The sequence below is a fragment of the Schistocerca gregaria genome, chromosome 10 (assembly GCF_023897955.1).
Source record: "Schistocerca gregaria isolate iqSchGreg1 chromosome 10, iqSchGreg1.2, whole genome shotgun sequence".
Taxonomy (NCBI): domain Eukaryota; kingdom Metazoa; phylum Arthropoda; class Insecta; order Orthoptera; family Acrididae; genus Schistocerca; species Schistocerca gregaria.
The window spans coordinates 72,235,011-72,256,764 of NC_064929.1; the positions used below are offsets into that span (position 1 = coordinate 72,235,011).

A 21,754-nucleotide genomic window follows, 5' to 3' on the forward strand; every position below is an offset into this window, starting at 1 on the left:
GGAAAGTTGCTTCATCACTAAACACAATCTTTGAAACGAAAGATTCATCTGTTTACATTTGAGCAAGGATAAAATCACAGAAATCAATTCTTTTAATCTTATCAGCTGCAGACAGTGCTTGAGCCAATTTCAGACGATACGGTTTCATAACTAACTCGCTCTGCTAGCTCTCCGAGTCGATTTTTCTGGGCTGTGAACAAATACAAATGCTTGCTGGATGCGTGCTACATTTTCATCACTCGTTCTCGGCCGTCCAGAACTTTTCCCTTTGCACAAACACCCATTCTCTGTAAACTGTTTATACCAATGTTTAATACACCACCTATCAGGAGGTTTAACACCATACTTCGTTCGAAATGCATGCTGAACAACTGTCGTCGATTCACTTCTGCCGTACTCAATAACACAAAAAGCTTTCTGTTGAGTGGTCGCCATCTTAGCATCAACTGACGCTGATGCCTAGTCAACAGCGCCTCAAGCAAACAAATGTACAACTAAATGAAACTTTATAGCTCCCTTAATTCGCCGACAGATAGTGCTTAGCTCTGCCTTTTGTCGTTGCAGAGTTTTAAATTCCTAAAGTTGTGGTATTATTTTTGAATCACCCTGTATATACTGAACAAACAATTGAGGACATTGGGTTGCTTTGGGATTACGGACTATATGGAATATTACATAGTGAGCATTATTTGTTGCTGCAATTGTTTTCCTCATATTGGTCTTGCAGCTGGTTTGTGGCAGCTGCCACAATTTTCTCTCATGTAACAAGCTCTACATCTACATCTGTATTTTGCAAACCATCATATATGCAGGGAAGATGGTATGTCCCATTATAACAGCTATTAGGATTACTTCCCATTCCATTCGTGTGTGGAGCACAGGAACAATGATTATTTGAAAGCCTCTATGTGTACAGGATTAGATTAGAATAGTTACTGCACGCAAAGATGCTTTTGAACAATCACTCTTCCTGTGCTACATATGAGAATGGAATGGGAAGAAATCCTAAAATCTGGTACAATGGAATGTACCCTCTGCCATGCATCTCATGGTGGTTTGCTGAGTATGTAAGCAGATGTAGATGAAGAGGTTGGCACAGCAGAGGAAGTTGTGGCAGCCACCTCAAACTGATAGAGGGAGAAACAGCTGCAGTAGCAAATAATGCTCACTATATAACTGGTGCATAGTATGTTTGATTAGAAATAAAGTTTGCCACTCAGTGAACTGTAAATGCTTAGTAAAAAGACTGTGCTATTTCTGACACCATTCTGCACAAGAACCAAGTGGCAGAAAATTAACAGTTTTGTATGAAGTATAATGCTTTCAGAAAATCCTCCATCAGTGTGCTCATTACTGCGCGAGTGCCACTAAAGGGGAGAGGTTACTGGAGATCCTGTTTATTGTTTAGAAAAACATTTATTGTAAATAGTGAAATTCATCAAAGCTATGAACTTTCAGAAATAACTGAATAGGGGTGTTTAGAACATTAAATGGCTGGAACATTAAAAACCCAACATTTGTTCATCATGCCAAAGAACTAACGCATCAGGACAACAGTCTCTTTTAAAAAATAAAAATAAACAATGGATACAGGCACGGTCTACAACACAGTTTTAGGATGAAATGTAGAATGGCAGATGGGTACATAAATCGTATTACACTACAGACTAATTTAAATTAGTTGGCTTCTGAAGTTTAAGGTATGAAGGAAATCACCAAAGAAAATCTTTACCTTCTACAAAAGTATAAAACTCATATATTATGGATGTCCCTATAATGTTTCCAAGCATACCAAAAATCTTTTTTCAATTTTTGTTACTGATGGGGGTTATGATTTTCTTTTTCTTTTTTTAAATTGATGAAACTTTCCTACATTGTAAATAGTTTCAAACTTATCTCTTTGTACCTTGAAAACTACTGAGCTCTTTGAAATAGTTAAAAACCTTTGTTTGGTAAAGGATCTTTCCCCAAGTCTCATACTGTTTTTGCTATAAGATTCAGACATTTTTTTTCTGCTCCCAATATTTAACTCTGAACAAATACACAGTGTGCAGTCACAAATCTCCTATGTAGAAAATCTGAACTTCACATATGGTACAGATTACTATAATATCTCTTCGCATATCAAATATCTGTTCTTAATTCTAATTAGTAGCAGAGTTATGTTTCTTCTTGAGACATGGAATAGTTCTGCATCCAGAAAACTTTCCAGCTCGAGAACTGACAGGTACAATGCTTTGCCCAATGGAAGTGGCAACATTTGGGAGCCGACGATGGTAGGCTTCTACTGTAGTTTTGATAGAAGTGGTTCAGCCAGCTAGCTGTCATATGGCATCTAATTTAAACAGGACTATAGGCATCTGAACTTTCATTTATCTTTGAACTAACAGGTTTTTGACATGGATCTTCATACCACTTCCAATGGTGTAAAAGGACTAGAGTGAATCTATGTCAAGGCTGTGGACTGAGAGAGAGCAGGGGAGTGTGGGGAACTTTCTTCCCCTCATTCACCTCTTTGCTTTTACCAAACTACAGTATGGAGGACCACTAATGTAACAACAAAAAAAAAAGTTATAAGTGAGATGCAGCAGATAATAAAGGTGGCAATTGCATGCATAAGAAGGTTTACAGACTCACCTATTTTCCATTTCAACTGATTCCATTTCCTTCTTCCTCCACTCGTCACGTGCCTTCTTGAAATCATCCATTTCCTTCTTCGTCTTCTTCATCATTAGCATCTTCTGCTCAAACTCCCTATAAAGACACAATGGTTCATTACAGCTCTTTTCCTTGCAGAAGGTAAGGAACAAACAGTGCAAAATACATACTGAAACACAGCAAGAGCAATTACAAGACAGAAAGTATTTTCTCACACTCTGTAACAGTTGTTATCTGTTGTTAACTTGCAACTGCATAGATTTAGTTTGTGCACCATCTGTGCTGTGTATCATCTGTACGCCGACTACATTATGCTTCCAGCACAACGTCTCTGCCCTGCGGGTTTGCTTACCCTTGGTCCACTGGTATTTCCCTTCTGAGACTACTTACCGATATCAGAAGGGCATTGCCTGTTGTGGATGCAATACCATTTATAAACTGACTGGAAATGGAGAAAAAGGTCCTAAAACATGTGTCTGGAATGGATAGTGTGTGTGAAACAACAACAAATCATCCCAAAACACAGTACACAGCTGCATTGCATCCACATCACAACAGATGTTCAAGTGGCCTCCTCTGGATTGCAGGTGATAGGTACAGTAGTGGTTGTCATACAACATACACATAATTGCACCTCGGCGTACACCATGTTGCCATGCCACTTGTCTGGAGCCTGTACTGAAGGTTGTCTCAGTATCCTGTAGAAACCGATCCTCAAAATCTGGTGTTTGGACAGTCCACTGTCTCCATGCTCATTCATCTGCCTGAAAGGACTCATTATCATACAAAGACCCATAAAAAGTTTGAAATGTCATGTGAAGTGGTTGGTGTCTGTGAGGGTATTTGTTATGGCATAGCCGTACTGCCTCTGGATCGATTCCATCTGCTTGGGTACAGACAAACACCATCTCGGCTTGTTCCCGACACGAATACCAAACCGTTCTGCTGCTTATACAAGGGTTATCCAGAAAGTAAGTTCCGATTAGTCACAAAATGGAACCCCCTGGGAAAATCTGGTAAATCTTTACACAGATGTGTTGGGCAGTGTCCCTAGTATGCCCATCTATCGTGTCAAGTCGCTCTTTTCAGTTTTGAGTGAACAGTGAGCACGTAATGATGTGTAGGGAATAGCATCTGCCGTCAAGCACGAAGGCCCGGTTAGAGATTTCGCCTGTGTTATGCAGCCCTCATAACACAACTGTCGAGCAGTTCCTTCCTCGTGCCAATTGTCGGCCACACACTGCAGGGGCAATGAAGATGCTCCTGCAGCATTTTTGATGAGAAGTGTTTGATCACCCACAATACAGTCCGTAATTGGCTCCCATTGACACTCATCTCTGCTCACAAGAGCCGCTGGCTATGAAGACAAAATTTTTCCACAGACAAAGAGCTGCAGACCAGTGCAGATAACTGGCCGAAAGCACAGGTGGCTGCTTTCTATCACAAGGATATTGGAAAGATGATACAACACTAAGACAACTCTCAAAGTTGGAGCAGCAACTATTTAGAGAAGTAGGTGGAAGGTGTACCTAATTGTTGTAACTAAAACATTTCTGGTTTTCACTGTGGTTTCATTATGTGACTGATCGGAACTTACCTTCCAGATAACCCTCGAGTATGCTGCATCAATTACACAGCTTGCAACATACAGGGAACACATGGCACGTGATCAGAGGACCTGTCATACGCCATCACCACCTACTGTGACAGTGATGCACTCTCAGACACAAGTTCATAGGATCTTCTTTCCTCCATCTCCAGTCAGAAATTCATTCCTGCAGTTTGTCAGTTTTATTAATGTTCACTGATGGCCCATAGTAACTTAGTGTGGACACACAGTACATCTGAACTCTTTCAGGACTCAGCTAAAAGCTGTGAGCAAAGATGTTAATTGACAGTGAATCCTACTAGCATGTTTCAAGCTGGGTCCGATGGGAAGTGCATCTAGTTCATTGAGGCAGTTAGGGCTCATGTAAAGTGGGATATCTGGGTTCAAATCCCGGACCGGTGTTGCACAGCTGCCATTGATGTCTTTGTTTCTCTTCAAATCTTGATTACAGATAGACCTAATTTATACGTACACAATATCCTGTATTTGTTCAAATATTAGTTTTATATTTTGTTCTTTATGCTCAAGCAATACGTGGCAGACAAAGTTCATCAGCAGGCATCCCTACGTCACGCTATGTGCAGCACGGAGCTACTGACACTTTGATGAGTGTTAAAGAGGACCTTAGACTTATATGCTACAAGAGTTACCAATAAAGATGCAAGACATCAATGTCACAAAAAATATGTTTAGAACTCTTGCAGTCTTTAGCTGGGCTCAAGCTCTTGTTCACCTGTACTCAACCTATAACAAATGTTGAGTTACTCACATAAGAAAATCATTAATTGACTAGCTAAGAAACTGTGCCTAAGAATTCATATGCATGTAATTTATTTTTGACTTATGAAGCTTCTTTGTATGCAAAGTTTGTAGTAATATGCTTGAGGATATGAACAAAGAGCTCATTTGCTTCACTAACATGGGACACAGCCACACAGAGCTGACCCTGTGAAAAGCAACTGACTCTAAGGTTAATGCCTACAACACTCAGCATCTGGTCTTGCGCTTTGTTTTTGGTCATTTCATAACATAAAACACATACATGTTTAAAGCTAAATGGTAAATTGTTAGGAATAAGTGGGATCTGGGGTCTAAAAACTTGCTTGCACATGCAATTTCCCATAAATATTTCCACTTCTATGATGTTACTCTGGAAAGAAGTACCTTTAAGCCTTTGTAAGTGAAGGATTGTGAGGAGCAAGCTAATGTATGATGCTTTTGATCAGAGTTACACTGCACCTAGCTTTTGGAAGCAGCTTCCTCACAGTTAGGCATAGCCTGATATCCTCACACCATAGAAAATTTCAGATCACAACCTCCTCTGGAAGTTCTCAACCTTTTAGCCATTTGTGTGTATTCAAAGACATGGCCACTTCCTACACAGATTTATTCATACATAAAACTAAATAATATCTAATAAGTATGCACCAAAATCAAACTTAATAAATTTGTTTGTCCTAGAAAAGAATATAAATAAAACCTACCACAATTCCACCTAATTCCTCCATTCATGTAAATTTCCAAAAATACCTCTATTGCCGCGTAAAAAAAATATTAATGCCACTGTCCATTGGTTCTTTGGTAAACTAATAAACTAACTGTGTCATCTACTGGTTCTTTGATACACTACTAAGCTCAGCAGACAATTTTAGATAAAAATTTTAAATTAAAATATCTCTTTTCTCATATTCCAATTTTGATGAAATAAAGCCCATATATTTTCCCAAACTACACTCAAGCTACCTGACAACCCCATGAAAATTCATCCAATAGTTTTGGAGATTAGCATGTTCAAACAGACAGACATGATGAGTTTAAAATTTTATTAGTATTATAGATTTTGATATGAAAGAGAACTTGTATCAAAAATTTATTAAATCACACCCTTTCAAGTTTACTGTAAAATCGCTAGAAAACATTCAAGAGCCTAGATCATATAAAATATTTCTTTATATCTAAAAACAAAGATGATGTGACTTACCAAACAAAAGTGCTGGCAGGTCGAGAGCCACATAAACAAACACAAACATACACACAAAATTCGAGCTTCCGCAACCAGCGGTTGCTTCGTCAGGAAAGAGGTATACCTATCCTTTTTTCCCCCTAAGGTAAGTCTTTCCGCTCCCGGGATTGGAATGACTCCTTACCCTCTCCCTTAAAAACCACATCCTTTCATCTTTCCCAATCCCTCCCTCTTTCCTGACGAAGCAACTGCCGGTTGCAAAAGCTCGAATTTTGTGTGTATGTTTGTGTGTCTATCGACCAGCCAGCGCTTTTGTTTGGTAGGTCACATTATCTTTGTTTTTAGATATATTTTTCCCACGTGGAATGTTTCCCTCTATTATATTCAAAATATTTCTTTATTTAGACAACCAATTTCAACAGAGTTTTCTGTCATCTTCAAGTCTTAAAAAATCTTTGTCTTGTGAAACATGTTCATTTTCCATTGAACCTCACATCAAGTTGTCATGTGAATAAAAATTGACACATTATAAATGGCCTGTCATACCCAAAATATTTAAAAAAACATAAATCACCTTGTACAAAAGCACATGTCCATATAAAGGGTGGAGAAAAATTGTGTCATGAAATTTTAACCCTGGATAGTTGATGCCAACAGGAACCAAAACTAAAAATGTTGTGTAGGTCAACAATACACCATTTTTAAACTACAGAAACTTGGCATCACTATGTCCAAATAGCCGTGGGATTGCCCTGTTGCCATTTGTCAGTTGACGGGTAGCACTATGGTTCTCAGTTCACACATACAAATGTCCCTCGACCCGTCACTGCCTCGACATATCTACATCTACATGACTACTCTGCAATTCACATTTTAGTGCTTGGCAGAGGGTTCATCGAACCACAATCATACTACCTCTACCATTGAACTCCCTAACAGCGCGCGGGAAAAACGAACACCTAAACCTTTCTGTTCGAGCTCTGATTTCTCGTATTTTATTTTGATGATCATTCCTACCTATGTAGGTTGGGCTCAACAAAATATTTTCGCATTCGAAAGACACATGTCAAATAAGTCCTGCTATTTATCTCCACCTCACATCAGAGGCATTCACACGTAAGCTTCGCTTTGGAGCACACACACGTCACGTGCAATTTAGTCATACAGTAAGCATGGCGGCACAGCATTCGTCTGAAGAACAATAAGATATGGTTTTGATTTAGGACTAACCGACAGTAATGCACATGAAGCTCGACGGTTGTATGAGGAACGGTACCAAGCAAGATGCCACCCACACCCCCAAATGTTTACAGCAATTCACCGGTGACTTGGAGAAACAGGCTCATTAGTGGGATATCGTAGTGATGATGGAATACCTCAAACACAATGGGATGCTGCTTTTGAAGAGACTGTTCTTGAGCACTTCGAGGAAGTACCTACGACAAGTACTCGGGCTGTTGGACACAACATGGAGGTCACTCATCGGTTATTCAGGGAGGTTTTGAGAAATCATGGCCAGCATCCATTTTCACCCTGTCCAAGATCTAAATCATATGGTGGACTATGAACACAGGCTACGGTTTTGCCAGTAGTTTCCGCAATGTGTTGCACTAGATCCCGACTACCCTGCCATTGTGTTGTTTACTGATTGAGTGTACCTTCCATCAGGAAGGCCTTTACAACACTTGAAAGGTTCATTACTGATCAAGGGGAAATCTCACGTTACTTACATCCACGGACACCAGGAACGATTTTTGCTCAACATTTGGGCAGGCATTGGGGGTGACCTTCTGATTGGCCCAGTCCACCTACTTCCTTGACTTACTGGAGCAAATTACCATAACTTTTTGCAAAAAATCTCCACCTGGCTTGTTGGAAGATATTCCCCCGGACATACGGCTACGCATATGATTGCAGTATGATGAGGCGCCAGCACATAACAGTCGTGCTGTGCGCAGATATTTAAATGAACTCTTTGACAGCAGGGTAATTGGCAGACGTTTTCGTCATGGCCCCTGTGATCACCAGACCTCATGCCACCGGACTTTTTACTGTGGGGATTCTTCAAGGTTCTAGCTCACCCACCCAAACACGTACCACCTAGCAATGAAGAGGAATTAATGGATTGCATTCAACATTCAACATGCCACCAATCACATCAGGGCAATGCTAGGAATCTTTGAAAGAGTTCGGCAAAACACCGTTTGACATTAACAAGCTTGTGTCGCGTCAGAGGGACACCAGTTCAAGCACCTGCTTTAAGTAAACAATGTTCTAGCTACCAAAATGGCTCTTTTGGGGCCAACACAATTTGTAAAAGAATTTCTGTACACAAACAAACAGCTGTTGATGGGTTTGTTCCTGGTACATCTTATCATGAATATACAATGGATGTATCAGGACCTCGGCAGATGCACCCCCAGGCCCCCAGAGTGGAAGGCTGGCAAGCTACCACTGAGCATACAGGACGCCTCAAATACATCGGGAACTCCGGCATGCAAAGCATTCGTGGTCATGCGTTGTCCAGAGTATACAGCAACAGGGCAATCCTGCGGCCAATCGGAGCACCTGGCGCCAAGTTTCCATAGTTTAAAAAATGTGCATTGTTAATCTACACAACATTAGTAATTTTGATTCCTACAGGGTTAAAATTTCGTGACACAATTTTTCTCCGCCCTGTATATACCACTCATGGATGTCTGTACATCACAAAAGCTACTGCCTACTTTGCTTTTGTGATGTACAAGCATCTGTGAGTGGTATATGTACATGGCCTTTTGCAAAAGGTGCTTTGCGTTTTTAAATATTTTAGTTACGACAGACCTTTTGTAATGTGCTGTTTTTATTCACTTGACAACTTGGCGTGAGGGTCAACGTAAAATAAACATGTTTCACAACAAAAGAGCAGTGGGCCAATCACCTGCCCTTCTTAAATAACCTGATTACTGAAACAGAAACGAGAATACAAAACCGGATGGATAAACTGGTAACAACAATAAAAGGGTTTTTAAGATGTGACGATTACAGCTGTCAAAACTTATTTTCTTAAATAAAGAAATATTTTATGCATTCTAGGCCATTTAATGTTTTTAGCAAGTAAAACCGATCGCTCCTTTGGTACTCTCAAACTGAGAAAATTCAATACTGTAAAATTCCTAGAGCATACATTCTTAGTAGAGTTAATCAACATATTGCTTCCCATTACATATGTTACACAAAATATTTGTGTTCACACTGAAGAGTATCGCCAGTCTGTTCTTCCTGTGCTTGCTTAGTAACTGGAATGGGAGGGGGGAGTGACAGTGGTACACCAAGTATCCTGCTCCACACACTACAAGGTGGCTTGCAGAGCACAGACACAGGAATTACCAATGCGGATACGTGCTTTGGCGCACACCTCACCTCATGTCCTCCTCGTGGATCCTGCGCACAGCCTCGTCAATCATCTGCTTCTCCTGCAGGAACTCAATGAAGGCGGCCTCCCGCCGGTTGTACGCCTCTATCATCTGGTCCTGCAGCTGGTGGCGATACTCTATCTGCCGCTTCGCCTCCTCCTCCTGCTTCTTCAGCTCCATCTCGTCGTCTTGCCTCTTCATCCGCTGGAGAGCCTCTCGCTCTTCATTTGCGTACATCTGTGGAAATTCCGTTACGCCGGCCAAATTATTGGACTGCTATCTAGCTGACGAGCACCTAGCACAGAGGCAAATCACTCACGTAGGGGAAGCAAAGCTATTGGGAATTCAGAAACTATTCATTCGTCGATTCACTCAATATGTTCTATTGATTCCACCAAGAAAGGGAACCTTCGCTGGTATGGAATGAGTTAAGATATTTGTTTACAAAAGACAAGCAAATCAGTGAAACTTAAAATATATACTCCAGTCTTTCTGTAAATTATCTGTATATCTAGATTCAGCTGCAAAATACTAACTGAATTCTTTACAGACGAATGTAAAAACTAGTAGAAGCCGACCTTGGGGAAGTTCAGTTTGGATTCTGTAGAAATGTTGGAACACGTGAGGCAATACTGACCCTACGACTTATCTTAGAAGCTAGATTAAGGAAGGGCAAACCTACATTTCTACCATTTGTAGACTTAGAGAAAGCTTTTGACAATGTTGACTAGAATACTCCCTTTCAAATTCTGAAGGTGGCAGGGGTAAAATACAGGGAGTGAAAGGCTATTTACAATTTGTACAGAAACCAGATGGCAGTTATTAGAGTCGAGGGACTTGAAAGGGAAGCAGTGGTTGGGAAGGGAGTGAGGCAGGGTTGCAGTCTCTCCCCGATGTTATTCAATCTGTATATTGAGAAAGCAGTAAAGGAAACGAAAGAAAAATTCGGTGTAGGTATTAAAATCCATGGAGAAGAAATAAAAACTTTGAGGTTCGCCGATGACATTGTAATTCTGTCAGAGACGGCAAAGGACTTGGAAGAGCAGTTGAACGGAATGGATAGTGTCTTGAAAGGAGGATATAAGATGAACATCAACAAAAGCAAAACGAGGATAATGGAATGTAGTCGAATTAAGTTGGGTGATGCTGAGGGAATTAGATTAGGAAATGAGACACTTAAAGTAGTAAAGGAGTTTTACTATTTGGGGAGCAAAATAACTGATGATGGTCGAAGTAGAGAGGATATAAAATGTAGACTGGCAATGGCAAGAAAAGTGTTTCTGAAGAAGAGAAATTTGTTAACATCGAGTATAGATTTAAGTGTCAGGAAGTCATTTTTGAAAGTATTTGTATGGAGTGTAGCCATGTACGGAAGTGAAACATGGACGATAAATAGTTTGGGCAAGAAGAGAATAGAAGCTTTTGAAATGTGGTGCTACAGAAGAATGCTGAAGATTAGATGGGTAGATCACATAACTAATGAGGAAGTATTGAATAGGATTGGGAAGAAGAGAAGTTTGTGGCACAACTTGACTAGAAGAAGGGATCGATTTGTAGGACATGTTCTGAGGCATCAAGGGATCACCAATTTAGTCTTGAAGGGCAGCGTAAAGGGTAAAAATCGTAGAGGGAGGCCAAGAGATGAATACACCAAGCAGATTCAGAAGGATGTAGGCTGCAGTAGGTACTGGGAGATGAAGAAGCTTGCACAGGATAGGGTAGCATGGAGAGCTGCATCAAACTAGTCTCAGGACTGAAGACAACAACAGCAACATCTAGATTCAGAGAGTGAAAAGTTCTGTTAGTGGCATGGCAAGTAGAGGGTTTGTTGTCAAGCTTCATGACAAGAAGTAATTTACTATGAACATCCCTCAGTATTTGCAGATGTACGAGGCTTGTTCCAAAACTAAGATCCATTTGGTCATAGAAAAAAGACAAGCTGATGACAGAAGATTTATTGGCAGTAATATTTTACTACACATCTACTTTACTTTTCCACATAATTGCCGTTCACATCTATACACTTTCTGTATTGTTGCACAAGCTTCTTTAAACCCTGTGCATAGAAGTCTGTCACCTGGAAATTGAACCAATTCGTGACACCAGTCTTGAGGTTATCGTTGTTTTGAAATGGTTTTCCACCCAATAGCAATTTTTCAAATGCAAGACGATGAAATAGTCTCTTGGTGCAAGGTTGGGACTGTACAGAGGTTGCTCAGAAAGTTCCCAACAAACATCTTGAATTTTCTCCTCAGTTTTGGCAGCAATGTGAGGGCATGCATTGTCATGAGGAAGGATAATGCCAGACGACAGTTTCCCACAGTGTCGAATTTGGATAGCATGTCTCAGTTTGGATAGCACTTACAGTGTATGTCAACTATAATTGTTGACCATGGTTCATCAAATCAGTCAAATAGATGTCCTTCTCATCTCCAAAAATGGTAACCTTCATGTTTTGATTTGAGAAGGAAGACTGCTCAAACATTTTTGGTTTGGTACCACCACACTGACTGTTGTTTTTTTCTGTGTTGGTGTATGATATCCACATCGCACAACCTGTAACAATGTGGGAAAACAAATCATCTCCATCTTGTCCACAGCACAACAAAAACTGTCATGCATTACGCATTCTTTTCTCTTTGTGCTGATCAGTGAGCATTTTTGGAACCTACCTCGGGTACAGTTTGTGGTATTCAAGCTGTTCAATGACAATCCTGTAACCTGAGGTTAGAGCAAAATTTTGGAATCCATTAGCCAGCCCACTACTCATCGATTACCAATCACTTCGAAGTTTTTGGTTCACTTGATCAATAATGTTGTCAGTCCAAATATTGAGCCAGCTGCTCCACTGTTCATCGTGAACATTTATGCGGCCATTTTGAAATTCTTGACACCTTTTCTGAACTTGTTTTTCACAAATTATTTCAGGTCCATATGCTAAGTGTAACTCATGACAGATTTCAGCAGCCAAAGATCATATTGCCAGTAGAAATCTGATCACATTGTGCACTTCACAACAGGGAAGATCTACGGTTGTCTCAGCCATTGCGAGCTGCTCTCACCAACTAGCAAACAACCACTGAATCAAATCAACAGTGCAGCAGTTTCCTACATCTACATCTACATGACTACTCTGCAATTCACATTTAAGTGCTTGGCAGAGGGTTCATCGAACCACAATCATACTATCTCTCTACCATTCCACTCCCGAACAGCACGCGGGAAAAACGAACACTTAAACCTTTCTGTTCGAGCTCTGATTTCTCTTAGTTTATTTTGATGATCATTCCTACCTATGTAGGTTGGGCTCAACAAAATATTTTCGCATTCGGAAGAGAAAGTTGGTGACTGAAATTTTGTAAATAGATCTCGCCGCGATGAAAAATGTCTTTGCTTTAATGACTTCCATCCCAACTCGCGTATCCTCCCCTATAACGTGATAATACAAAACGAGCTGCCCTTCTTTGCACCCTTTCGATGTCCTCCGTCAACCCCACCTGGTAAGGATCCCACACCGCGCAGAAATATTCTAACAGAGGACGAATGAGTGTAGTGTAAGCTGTCTCTTTAGTGGACTTGTTGCATCTTCTAAGTGTCCTGCCAATGAAACGCAACCTTTGACTCACCATCTCCACAATATTATCTATGTGGTCTTTTCAACTGAAGTTGTTCTTAATTTTAACACCCAGGTACTTAGTTGAATTGACAGCCTTGAGAATTGTACTATTTATCGAGTAATCGAATTCCAGCGGATTTCTTTTGGAACTCGTGTGGATCACCTCACACTTTTTGTTATTTAGCGTCAACTGCCACATGCCACACCATACAGCAAACTTTTCTAAATCGCTTTGCAACTGATACTGGTCTTCGGACGTCCTTACTAGATGGTAAATTACAGCAGCATCTGTGAAAAACCTAAGAGAACTGCTCAGATTGTCACCCAGGTCATTTATATAGATCAGGAACAGCAGACGTCCCAGGACGCTTCCCTGGGAACACCTGATGTCACTTCAGTTTTACTCGTTGATTTTCCGTCTATTACTACGAACTGCGACCTTCCTGACAAGAAATCACGAATCCAGTCACACAACTGAGATGATACCCCATAGGCCCACAGCTTGATTAGAAGTCGCTTGTGAGGAACGGTGTCAAAAGCTTTCCGGAAATCTAGAAATACGGAATCAACCTGAGATTCCCTGTCTATAGTGGCCATTACTTCGTGTGAATAAAGAGCTAGCTGCATTGCACAAGAACGATATTTTCTGAAACTATGCTGATTACATATCAATAGATCATTCCCTTCGAGGTGATTCATAATGTTTGAATACAGTATATGCTCCAAAACCCTACTGCAAACCGACATCAATGATATAGGTCTGTAGTTTGATGTATTACTCCTACTATCCTTCTTAAACACTGGTGCGATCTGCGTAATTTTCCAATCAGTAGGTACCCATCTATCGGTGAGCGAGCGGTTGCATATGATTGCTAAGTAGGGAGCTATTGTATCAGCGTAATCTGAAAGGAACCTAATCGGTATACAATCTGGACTTGAAGAGTTGCCCGTATCAAGCGATTTGATTTGCTTCACAACCCCTAAGGTATGTACTTCTAAGAAACTCATGCTAGCAGCTGTCCGTGTTTCAAATTCTGGAATATTTCATTCGTCTTCCCTTGTGAAGGAATTCTGGAAAACTGCGTTCAATAACTCCGGTTTAGCAGCACAGTCATCGGTAACAGTACCATAGGCACTGTGCAGCGAAGGTATTGGCTGCGTCTTGCCGCTTGTGTACTATACATACGACCAGCATTTCTTTGGATTTTCTACCAAATTTTGAGACAATGTTTCATTGTGGAACCTATTAAAGGCATCTCACATTGAAGTCCGTGCCAAATTTTGCGTGTCTGTAAATTGTAGCCAATCTTCGGGATTTCGCATTCTTCTGAACTTTGCATGCTTTTTCCGTTGCCTCTGCAACAGCGTTCGGACCTGTTTTGTGTACCATGGGGGATCAGTTCCATCTCTTACCAATTTATGAGATATGAACCTCTCAATTGCTGTTGCTACTATATCTTTGAATTTGAGCCACATCTCGTCTACATTTGCATAGTCAGTTTAGAAGAAATGGAGATTGTCTCTTAGGAAGGATTCTAGTGACACTTTATCCGCTTTTTTAAATAAAATTATTTTGTGTTTGTTTCTGGTGAATTTGGAAGAAACGGCATTGAGCCTAGCTGCAACGACATTGTGATCACTAATCCCTGTATCAGTCATGATGCTCTCTATCAGCTCTGGATTGTTTGTGGATAAGAGGTCAAGTGTGTTTTCGCAACCATTTACAATTCACGTGGGTTCGTGGACTAACTGCTCGAAATAATTTTCGAAGAAAGCATTTAGGACAATCTCGGAAGATGTTTTCTGCCTACCACCGGATTTGAACAAGTATTTTTGCCAACATATCGAGGGAAGGTTGAAGTCCCCACCAACTATAACTGTATGAGTGGGGTATTTATTTGTTACGAGACTCAAATTTTCTCTGAACTGTTCAGTAACTATATCATCGGAGTCTGGGGGTCGGTACAAGGAGCTAATTATTAACTTAGTTCGGAATATCGCACTGAGTATCTACTTCGACTTCACTAACAGATAAATCACTACTGACAGACACAAACACTCCACCACCAATTCTGCCTAATCTATCTTTCCTGAACACCGTCTGAGACTTCATAAAAATTTCTGCAGAACTTATTTCAGGCTTTAGCCAGCTTTCTGTACCTGTAACGATTTCAGCTTCTGTGCTTTCTATTAGTGCTTGTAGCTCAGGGACTTTCCCAGCACAACTACAATTGGTTGTTCCTAAAGAGTTAGTAGACAGTGCTGCATGCATGAAACTTCATTCACACCTACCATCAGTCAAATATTGCTCACCGGAACTTAGTTTCAGAATATGCCTCATACATATATATTTTATATGCAAATACCACCATAATCTAGAAAATATTTCTCTTTAAATATTTTTAACACAGCAATTTTGTTTCTTTTGCACTGTGTTTTTGTTGTGGTCTTCAGTCCACAGACTGGTTTACAGCAGTTCTCCACTCTGCTCTGCCCTAAGGAAGCCTTTTCATCTCTGAATAACTACTGCAACTTCAGTCTTTTGAGTCTGCTTACTGTATTCATCTCTTGGTCTCCCTCTACAATATCTCCCCCTCCCGAAACCTCCATTCAACACTAAATTGGTTGTCCCTTAATGAACGAGACTCTGTCCTGTCAACTGATCCCTTCTTCTAATCAAGTTATTTCAGTTATTTCTTTTCTCCCTAATTCTATTCAGAACTTCTTCATTTGTTACATTATCTCCCCACCTGAACTTCGGCCTTATTCTGTAGCACTACTTTTCAAAAACTGCAGTTCTCTTCTTGTCTAAACTGTTTAATCATCCACGTTTCACTTCCATACAGGGTTACCTTCAGAAAGACTTCTTAACACTTGAATCCATATTCGATGTTAACAAATTTCTCCTCTTCAGAAACTCTTTTCTTGTCATCGCCATTCTACATTTTATATCCCTCTGCTTCAGCCATCATCAGTTACTTTGCTGTCCAAATAACAAAACTTGTCCACTACTTTAAGTGTCTTGTTTCCTAATCTAATTCCCTCGGCATAACCTGATCTAATTTGACTACATTCCATTAGACCTGTTTTGCTTTTGTTGGCGTTCTTCTTATATCCTACTTCCAAGACACTGCCATTCCATTCAATTGCTCTTCCAAGTCCTTTGCTGTCTCTGACAGAATTACAATGTCATTGACAAACCTCACAGCTTTTATTTCTTCTTCCAGAATGATAATACATACCCCAAATTTTTCTTTGATTTATTTTACTGCTTTTCCCATGTACAGACTGAATATTGGGGATTGACTGCAATCCCATCTCACTCTTATCTTAACCACTGCTTCCCTTTCATGCCCCACAACACTTATAACTGCCATCTGATTTCTGCACATGTTCTGAATAACATTTTTCTCCCTGCATTTTCCCCTGCTACCTGCATTTCATTTTAAAAGCTATACCGTCCAACTTCATTCACTGCCAACAGACTGACCATTGTCTTAGACCGGTTGCTTGCTGCAATTCTTATTAGTTGGCACTAGTTAGGTGACTCGTATGTCGACGAGGGTGAGTTGATGGTGAAGGCAACACAACACTCAGTCCCTGAGTAGAGAAAGTCTCTGACCCAGCTGGGAATTGAACCCAGGCCTCCCGCACGGCATTCTGCTGCACCGACCACTTAGGTATGGAGGCAGACTAAGCAGGAATTGGGTAGTGGTAATGCTCCATGTCCTTCATATCCATTAATGTGGTCTGATTCTTTTAAAGGATTTTCGAATTACTGAATGTCAAGACGATAAACATAATTATTTTCTAGGTTTCCAAAAACATGAGCTCACACAGTTAGGATATGTTGACAAAAACAATTCAGAGCACTGTAGGACTTTATCCAAAAAAATTAGAAATAGATCATCCTTAATAATGGACCTGTCCATTTCTTTATTCCAATTCTACAAAGGAAGTAATTGTTCTAGCCTCGTACATGTGTTATACAAACTTACTTTCTCCCTCATCTTCTCTGCCTCCTTCTCTGCTTTCTGAGCACACAGTTCCTTGTAGACATACGCTGCTCTCAACTTCGATTCTAACTCTTTTAGTTCAACACTCGATTCACGTAACTGCTGCCTGAAATAACAATACAAAATGGAAAAAGAAAATAAATTGTGTAGTTCTATAAGCAGTACACGTGTATGTGCAACACTGAAGCTGAACATTTATCCTCATGGAAATATCTCAGAGATTGGTTGGAGCATCATTAAAACAATGTTTAAATTTAGTCATATTTATCGCAATTATGCCATGAAGTTCCTTGTCAGCATTTGTACAAAGGACAACACATGCAGCGTTAGGATTATCAGATCATATGCATGAAATATGCAACATAATGCAAGGCACAACAAATCAGTGGAAAATCAAATATTGAAAGACAAAGACAAATGGAAGAAGTAAGTAAACTGTTTCAAATAATGGAAAATCTGGAATGGAATGTAACAATATTATGAAAAAGAAAGTTGCTGCTCACCATATAGCAGAGATGCCGAGTCACAAATAGGCACAACAAAGAGACTGTCACAAATAAGCTTTCAGGCAGCAATGCCTTCATCAAAAATAGACAACACACACACACACACACACACAAAGGGCACACGTGTTCACACTCGCGACTGCATTCTCTGGCAACTAAAGTCACAATGCAATGTGGCTTCCATTTCCAGAGACTGCGTGGGTTGCATTTGTGCACGTGTGTGTGTGTGTGTGTGTGTGTGTGTGTGTGTGTGTGTGTGTGTGTTTGTCTATTTTTGATGAAGGCTTTGCTGGCCCAAAGCCTATTTGAGACAGTCTTTTCGTTTTGCCTATCTTCGACTCAGTACCTCTGCTACATGGTGAGTAGTGACTTTCCTTTTCATAATATTGGTGAGTAAACTGTTTATTATAACTATTAACACAATTATTAATACATTTATCCCACTGTGAGACAAGATGGTCAATGCCTTCGTGGAAAAATGTTTGCATTTGCCTACGGAAACGTGATTGTACCCAGACACCTCTTTGTACAAAGCAAATTGATGGGCATTAACGTCTTTTTGTGGGGCTCGGAAAATATAGAAATCACATGGGAAGGGATTTGTACTGTATGGCACATGTGTAAGGGATTCTGCAGTATATCTGAAACAAACTTGGCAATAAGTGGGCAGGCATTATCCTACAACAGAATGATGCCATCCAACAACATTCCTGGGCATTTGGATTTAATGGTGTGCTTCAATGAGTGCAAAGTGTCAGTGGACCCACATGTAGACAAGGGTGTTTCAACTATGCTGCTGAAGTTTTTTCTGGGAAGGCCTTACATATCTTCTGTAGAGTCCCAATCACTTCTCATGTGATTTCCATATTTTTGGAGCCCTGAGGAAAGACATTCGTAGCCACCACTTTGCTTCGGATGCAGAGGTGCGGACTGGGACACAAGCATGGTTCCATAGGCAATCGCAAACATTTTTCCATGAAGCCATTGATGATCTTGTTTCACAGTGGGATAAATGTATTACCAGTTATGATAATTACTTGTGGAATAATAAACAGTTTTCATAGTGTTTCTTCCTGTCTGCCTTGCTTTCATTTGATTACCTTTTATAGTTAGTAAAGTAAAATGTAATCAAGAAAACTACTAAGTCATGAAACAGCATTGCTCACCTTCACTATGTGAAATATTTAGTATTGTTGGTAGACGTGAATAAATGTTTGAGAAAGAATCCAAGTTTTTTGGACTATTAGTCCCTTCCTCAGGTACAAAAGAAGGTGAGATTGTAAACTTTTATAAGGAAGGACAGGCCTCTCAAATCTCAAAAGGAGGGGAGACAAAGACATTCGTCTGTTAGCTTCGAGACAGAGCAGTGTCCAAAAGCTTAGCAATAATTTAAATTTTTGGATTGATCCACAACTGGGTGTGCGGTCATTGCTGTAGTCAGCTTAGAAACTAAAATGTTGACTCAGCCACACATATTGCAAAAGCTAAATAATTTAATGTGAGGTACATATCTTCATTGTCATAAATATTTACACACAATGATCTCCACTGCAAGGAATATGATTACAAATTTTCATTCAAACACAGTCCTTCCAATAATGTCATTATTGGAGAGAGATAAAAAAGAAGGCGATAAAAATGTTATAGTCATTACATTAATATATAGATTTATTATACAGAAATAAAATCACATACGAAATCAACAAAAATTTTGTGGTCACTTACCTTCTAACCAGGAAAATCAGTGAATGCTGAGCATGAGCGTGATTGGGAGTCAACATGTGGATATGTTTTCCTGATGGAGGATCAGCCAGGTGCACAAACTTCTAACATTGGATCTCTACTGACATTCACACTCAGCATATATTGATTTATGCTGATGGGTTTTGTTTCAAAACAGGACATGGTTACAAGACACTTATATCGATTTTACAATAATGGCGGTGAGTGAGAAACTTGCATGGATGAACATTTATAAATTCATTCCATACAATGAAGATTTTTATATATAGATATTTCTAATGAACACATTAAATCATTACTTTTGTGTTGCCTTTGGCTTAGCTTGTATTTTCACTCTCAAGATTTAGATCTTATTTACGCAACTGCTGACTGCTGACTGATTTTATTCCACCCACGACCTTCTCACAAAACACTGAAACCGTATATTTCAAATATTAATGAATTTAAATTAGACTGAAAGAGTTATTACCTGAGCTTCAGCTGCACTATCTCTTGCCGCTTGACTTTATCCATTTCCTCTGCAAGAACCTCATCCTGATGGAGCTGATTAAACAGCTGTTCTCGCTGCAGACTTTTTGGCTGCGGGGAAAACATAATTATTTGTGATCAGTGAACCTTTCAACAAATATACTCGACACTACACTACCGATCCTCAGCATTGAGCATGTTTGCCTACCTGCCTTCCTCTTTCCTGTTTCCATCCCACCCTGTTCATCTACAGATACACTGTACAGCAAAATTTCTGACACTCACAGATTACACTGTGTGACACATCTGAGGGCAAGAAAGTGTGCCACCATCACAGAACCACTCTCTGTCACAGTGACAGGTGTGTAGTGAACGGTTCCATTTGCAAATACTGCACTGAAAGAATGGCTAGCACTAACCTCTGTACGAGTGTAAATTTCATTGACTTTACTAACACAGTCATTTCTCACATTGTATGTGGCAGGAAGTAACATGTTTCTTAACTTTTCTTGGAGCATGTGATCTGAAATTTTATAATGAAATGGCTCTGTAACAGACACTGGCTCTCTTATAGAGTCTGCCCATGGTGTTTGATGAGCATCTCTGTAATGCTACTGGTGATACAGCAAACCACTCTTCTTTAGACAATCACTTTCTTCTCTATTAATATGACCCGGTGCTGGTCTCAGAGTAACAAGCAGGACACAAGAACAGGTTGGCTGAGGTTTTGTAAGGCACCTTTTTCAGCGGCGAGTTACATTTCCTTAGGACTCTCCCAATGAATCTGTTTGATATCTGATTTTCATACAACTAGTTTTATGAGATCATTCTACTTGTATCGGTCCAGCCACATGCTCCTTGACATTTTATAGTTGTTACTTAATCTATTCATTTATTGCCATCTGGTAAAACAACCTCACCTCCCTCCCCAAACCAAGGCTTAGGTGGTGTGTGTGTGTGTGTGTGTGTGTGTGTGTGTGTGTGTGTGTGTGTGTAGACTTCTGGCTTATTTTTGTTTGTCATAAGCATTGCATTACAAATAAAACAAGAAAAATTGGAGTGTGAACACCTGCACCTGGTTTTAGTAGACCCGAAGACCTCCAGGAGCAGTTTCAGTATGGAGAATGATGCTCTGAGCAGCTTGAACACACATTCCAAGGCAAGCAAATTGTAACTGAGAAACTCTTGAGTGCCTCTCAGAAGACCAATTCTCGTCCAAGTCACGGGAGGAGGGCGACACAACAAAGTAGGGAATGGCCTGCTGGGGTGAAGTACACAGGGCACTTCAAGTGCCCCAGAAACGATATGGTAGCTGTGAAGGCTCTGTAGGAACTCTTAAAAGTGGTGGCTAATGGGGCTCTAGTGAAGCTATGACAGGCCTATGTAACCAACAGTGGATCAGCACCCAAAGGCAACTAGCCCCTGAAAGAATAAGCATAAAAGAGAACAACCTGGCAAGGCAAACAAACTACGAATTACAACTTGGAACATTGGAACACTGACAGGAAAGCTAGAAGAGATAATGGATATGATGAACAGGAGAAATATATATATGACAGTTGGAACTTAAATAGTGGCAACTATTTATTCACAACTGATACTAAAGAGTAACATGTTTGCATCTGTTACTGTCCTTCAAAGTAGTCACCAGCATTGTGTAGAACCAGTTGCCAGTGATGTGAAAGGCATAGTTTACCGTTAGCAGAGCCTGTTCTGTTGATGGTGCGAATGGAGCGGTCTAATGCCTGTCGAATCTCTGGGACAGTTCTGAAGCAAATGC

General features: G+C 40.2%; 1 protein-coding gene across 3 annotated transcripts in view; it reads right to left on the reverse strand.

Annotated features, from left to right (window-relative positions):
• LOC126293444 (meiosis-specific nuclear structural protein 1-like) overlaps positions 1–21,754 on the reverse strand; it is a 98,729-nt gene that overhangs the window by 51,943 nt on the left and 25,032 nt on the right. For all 3 annotated transcript variants that reach the window (XR_007552289.1, XM_049986677.1, XM_049986676.1), the window contains exons 3-6: positions 19,976–20,085; positions 17,240–17,363; positions 9,633–9,862; positions 2,638–2,754 (exon numbers count right to left, since the gene is read on the reverse strand). Coding sequence is in view for 2 of the 3 variants with exons in the window: in XM_049986677.1 (XP_049842634.1) it covers positions 2,638–2,754; positions 9,633–9,862; positions 17,240–17,363; positions 19,976–20,085 (581 nt within the window). In the remaining variant the exon portion in view is untranslated. The remainder of the gene's footprint in view (positions 1–2,637; positions 2,755–9,632; positions 9,863–17,239; positions 17,364–19,975; positions 20,086–21,754) is intronic.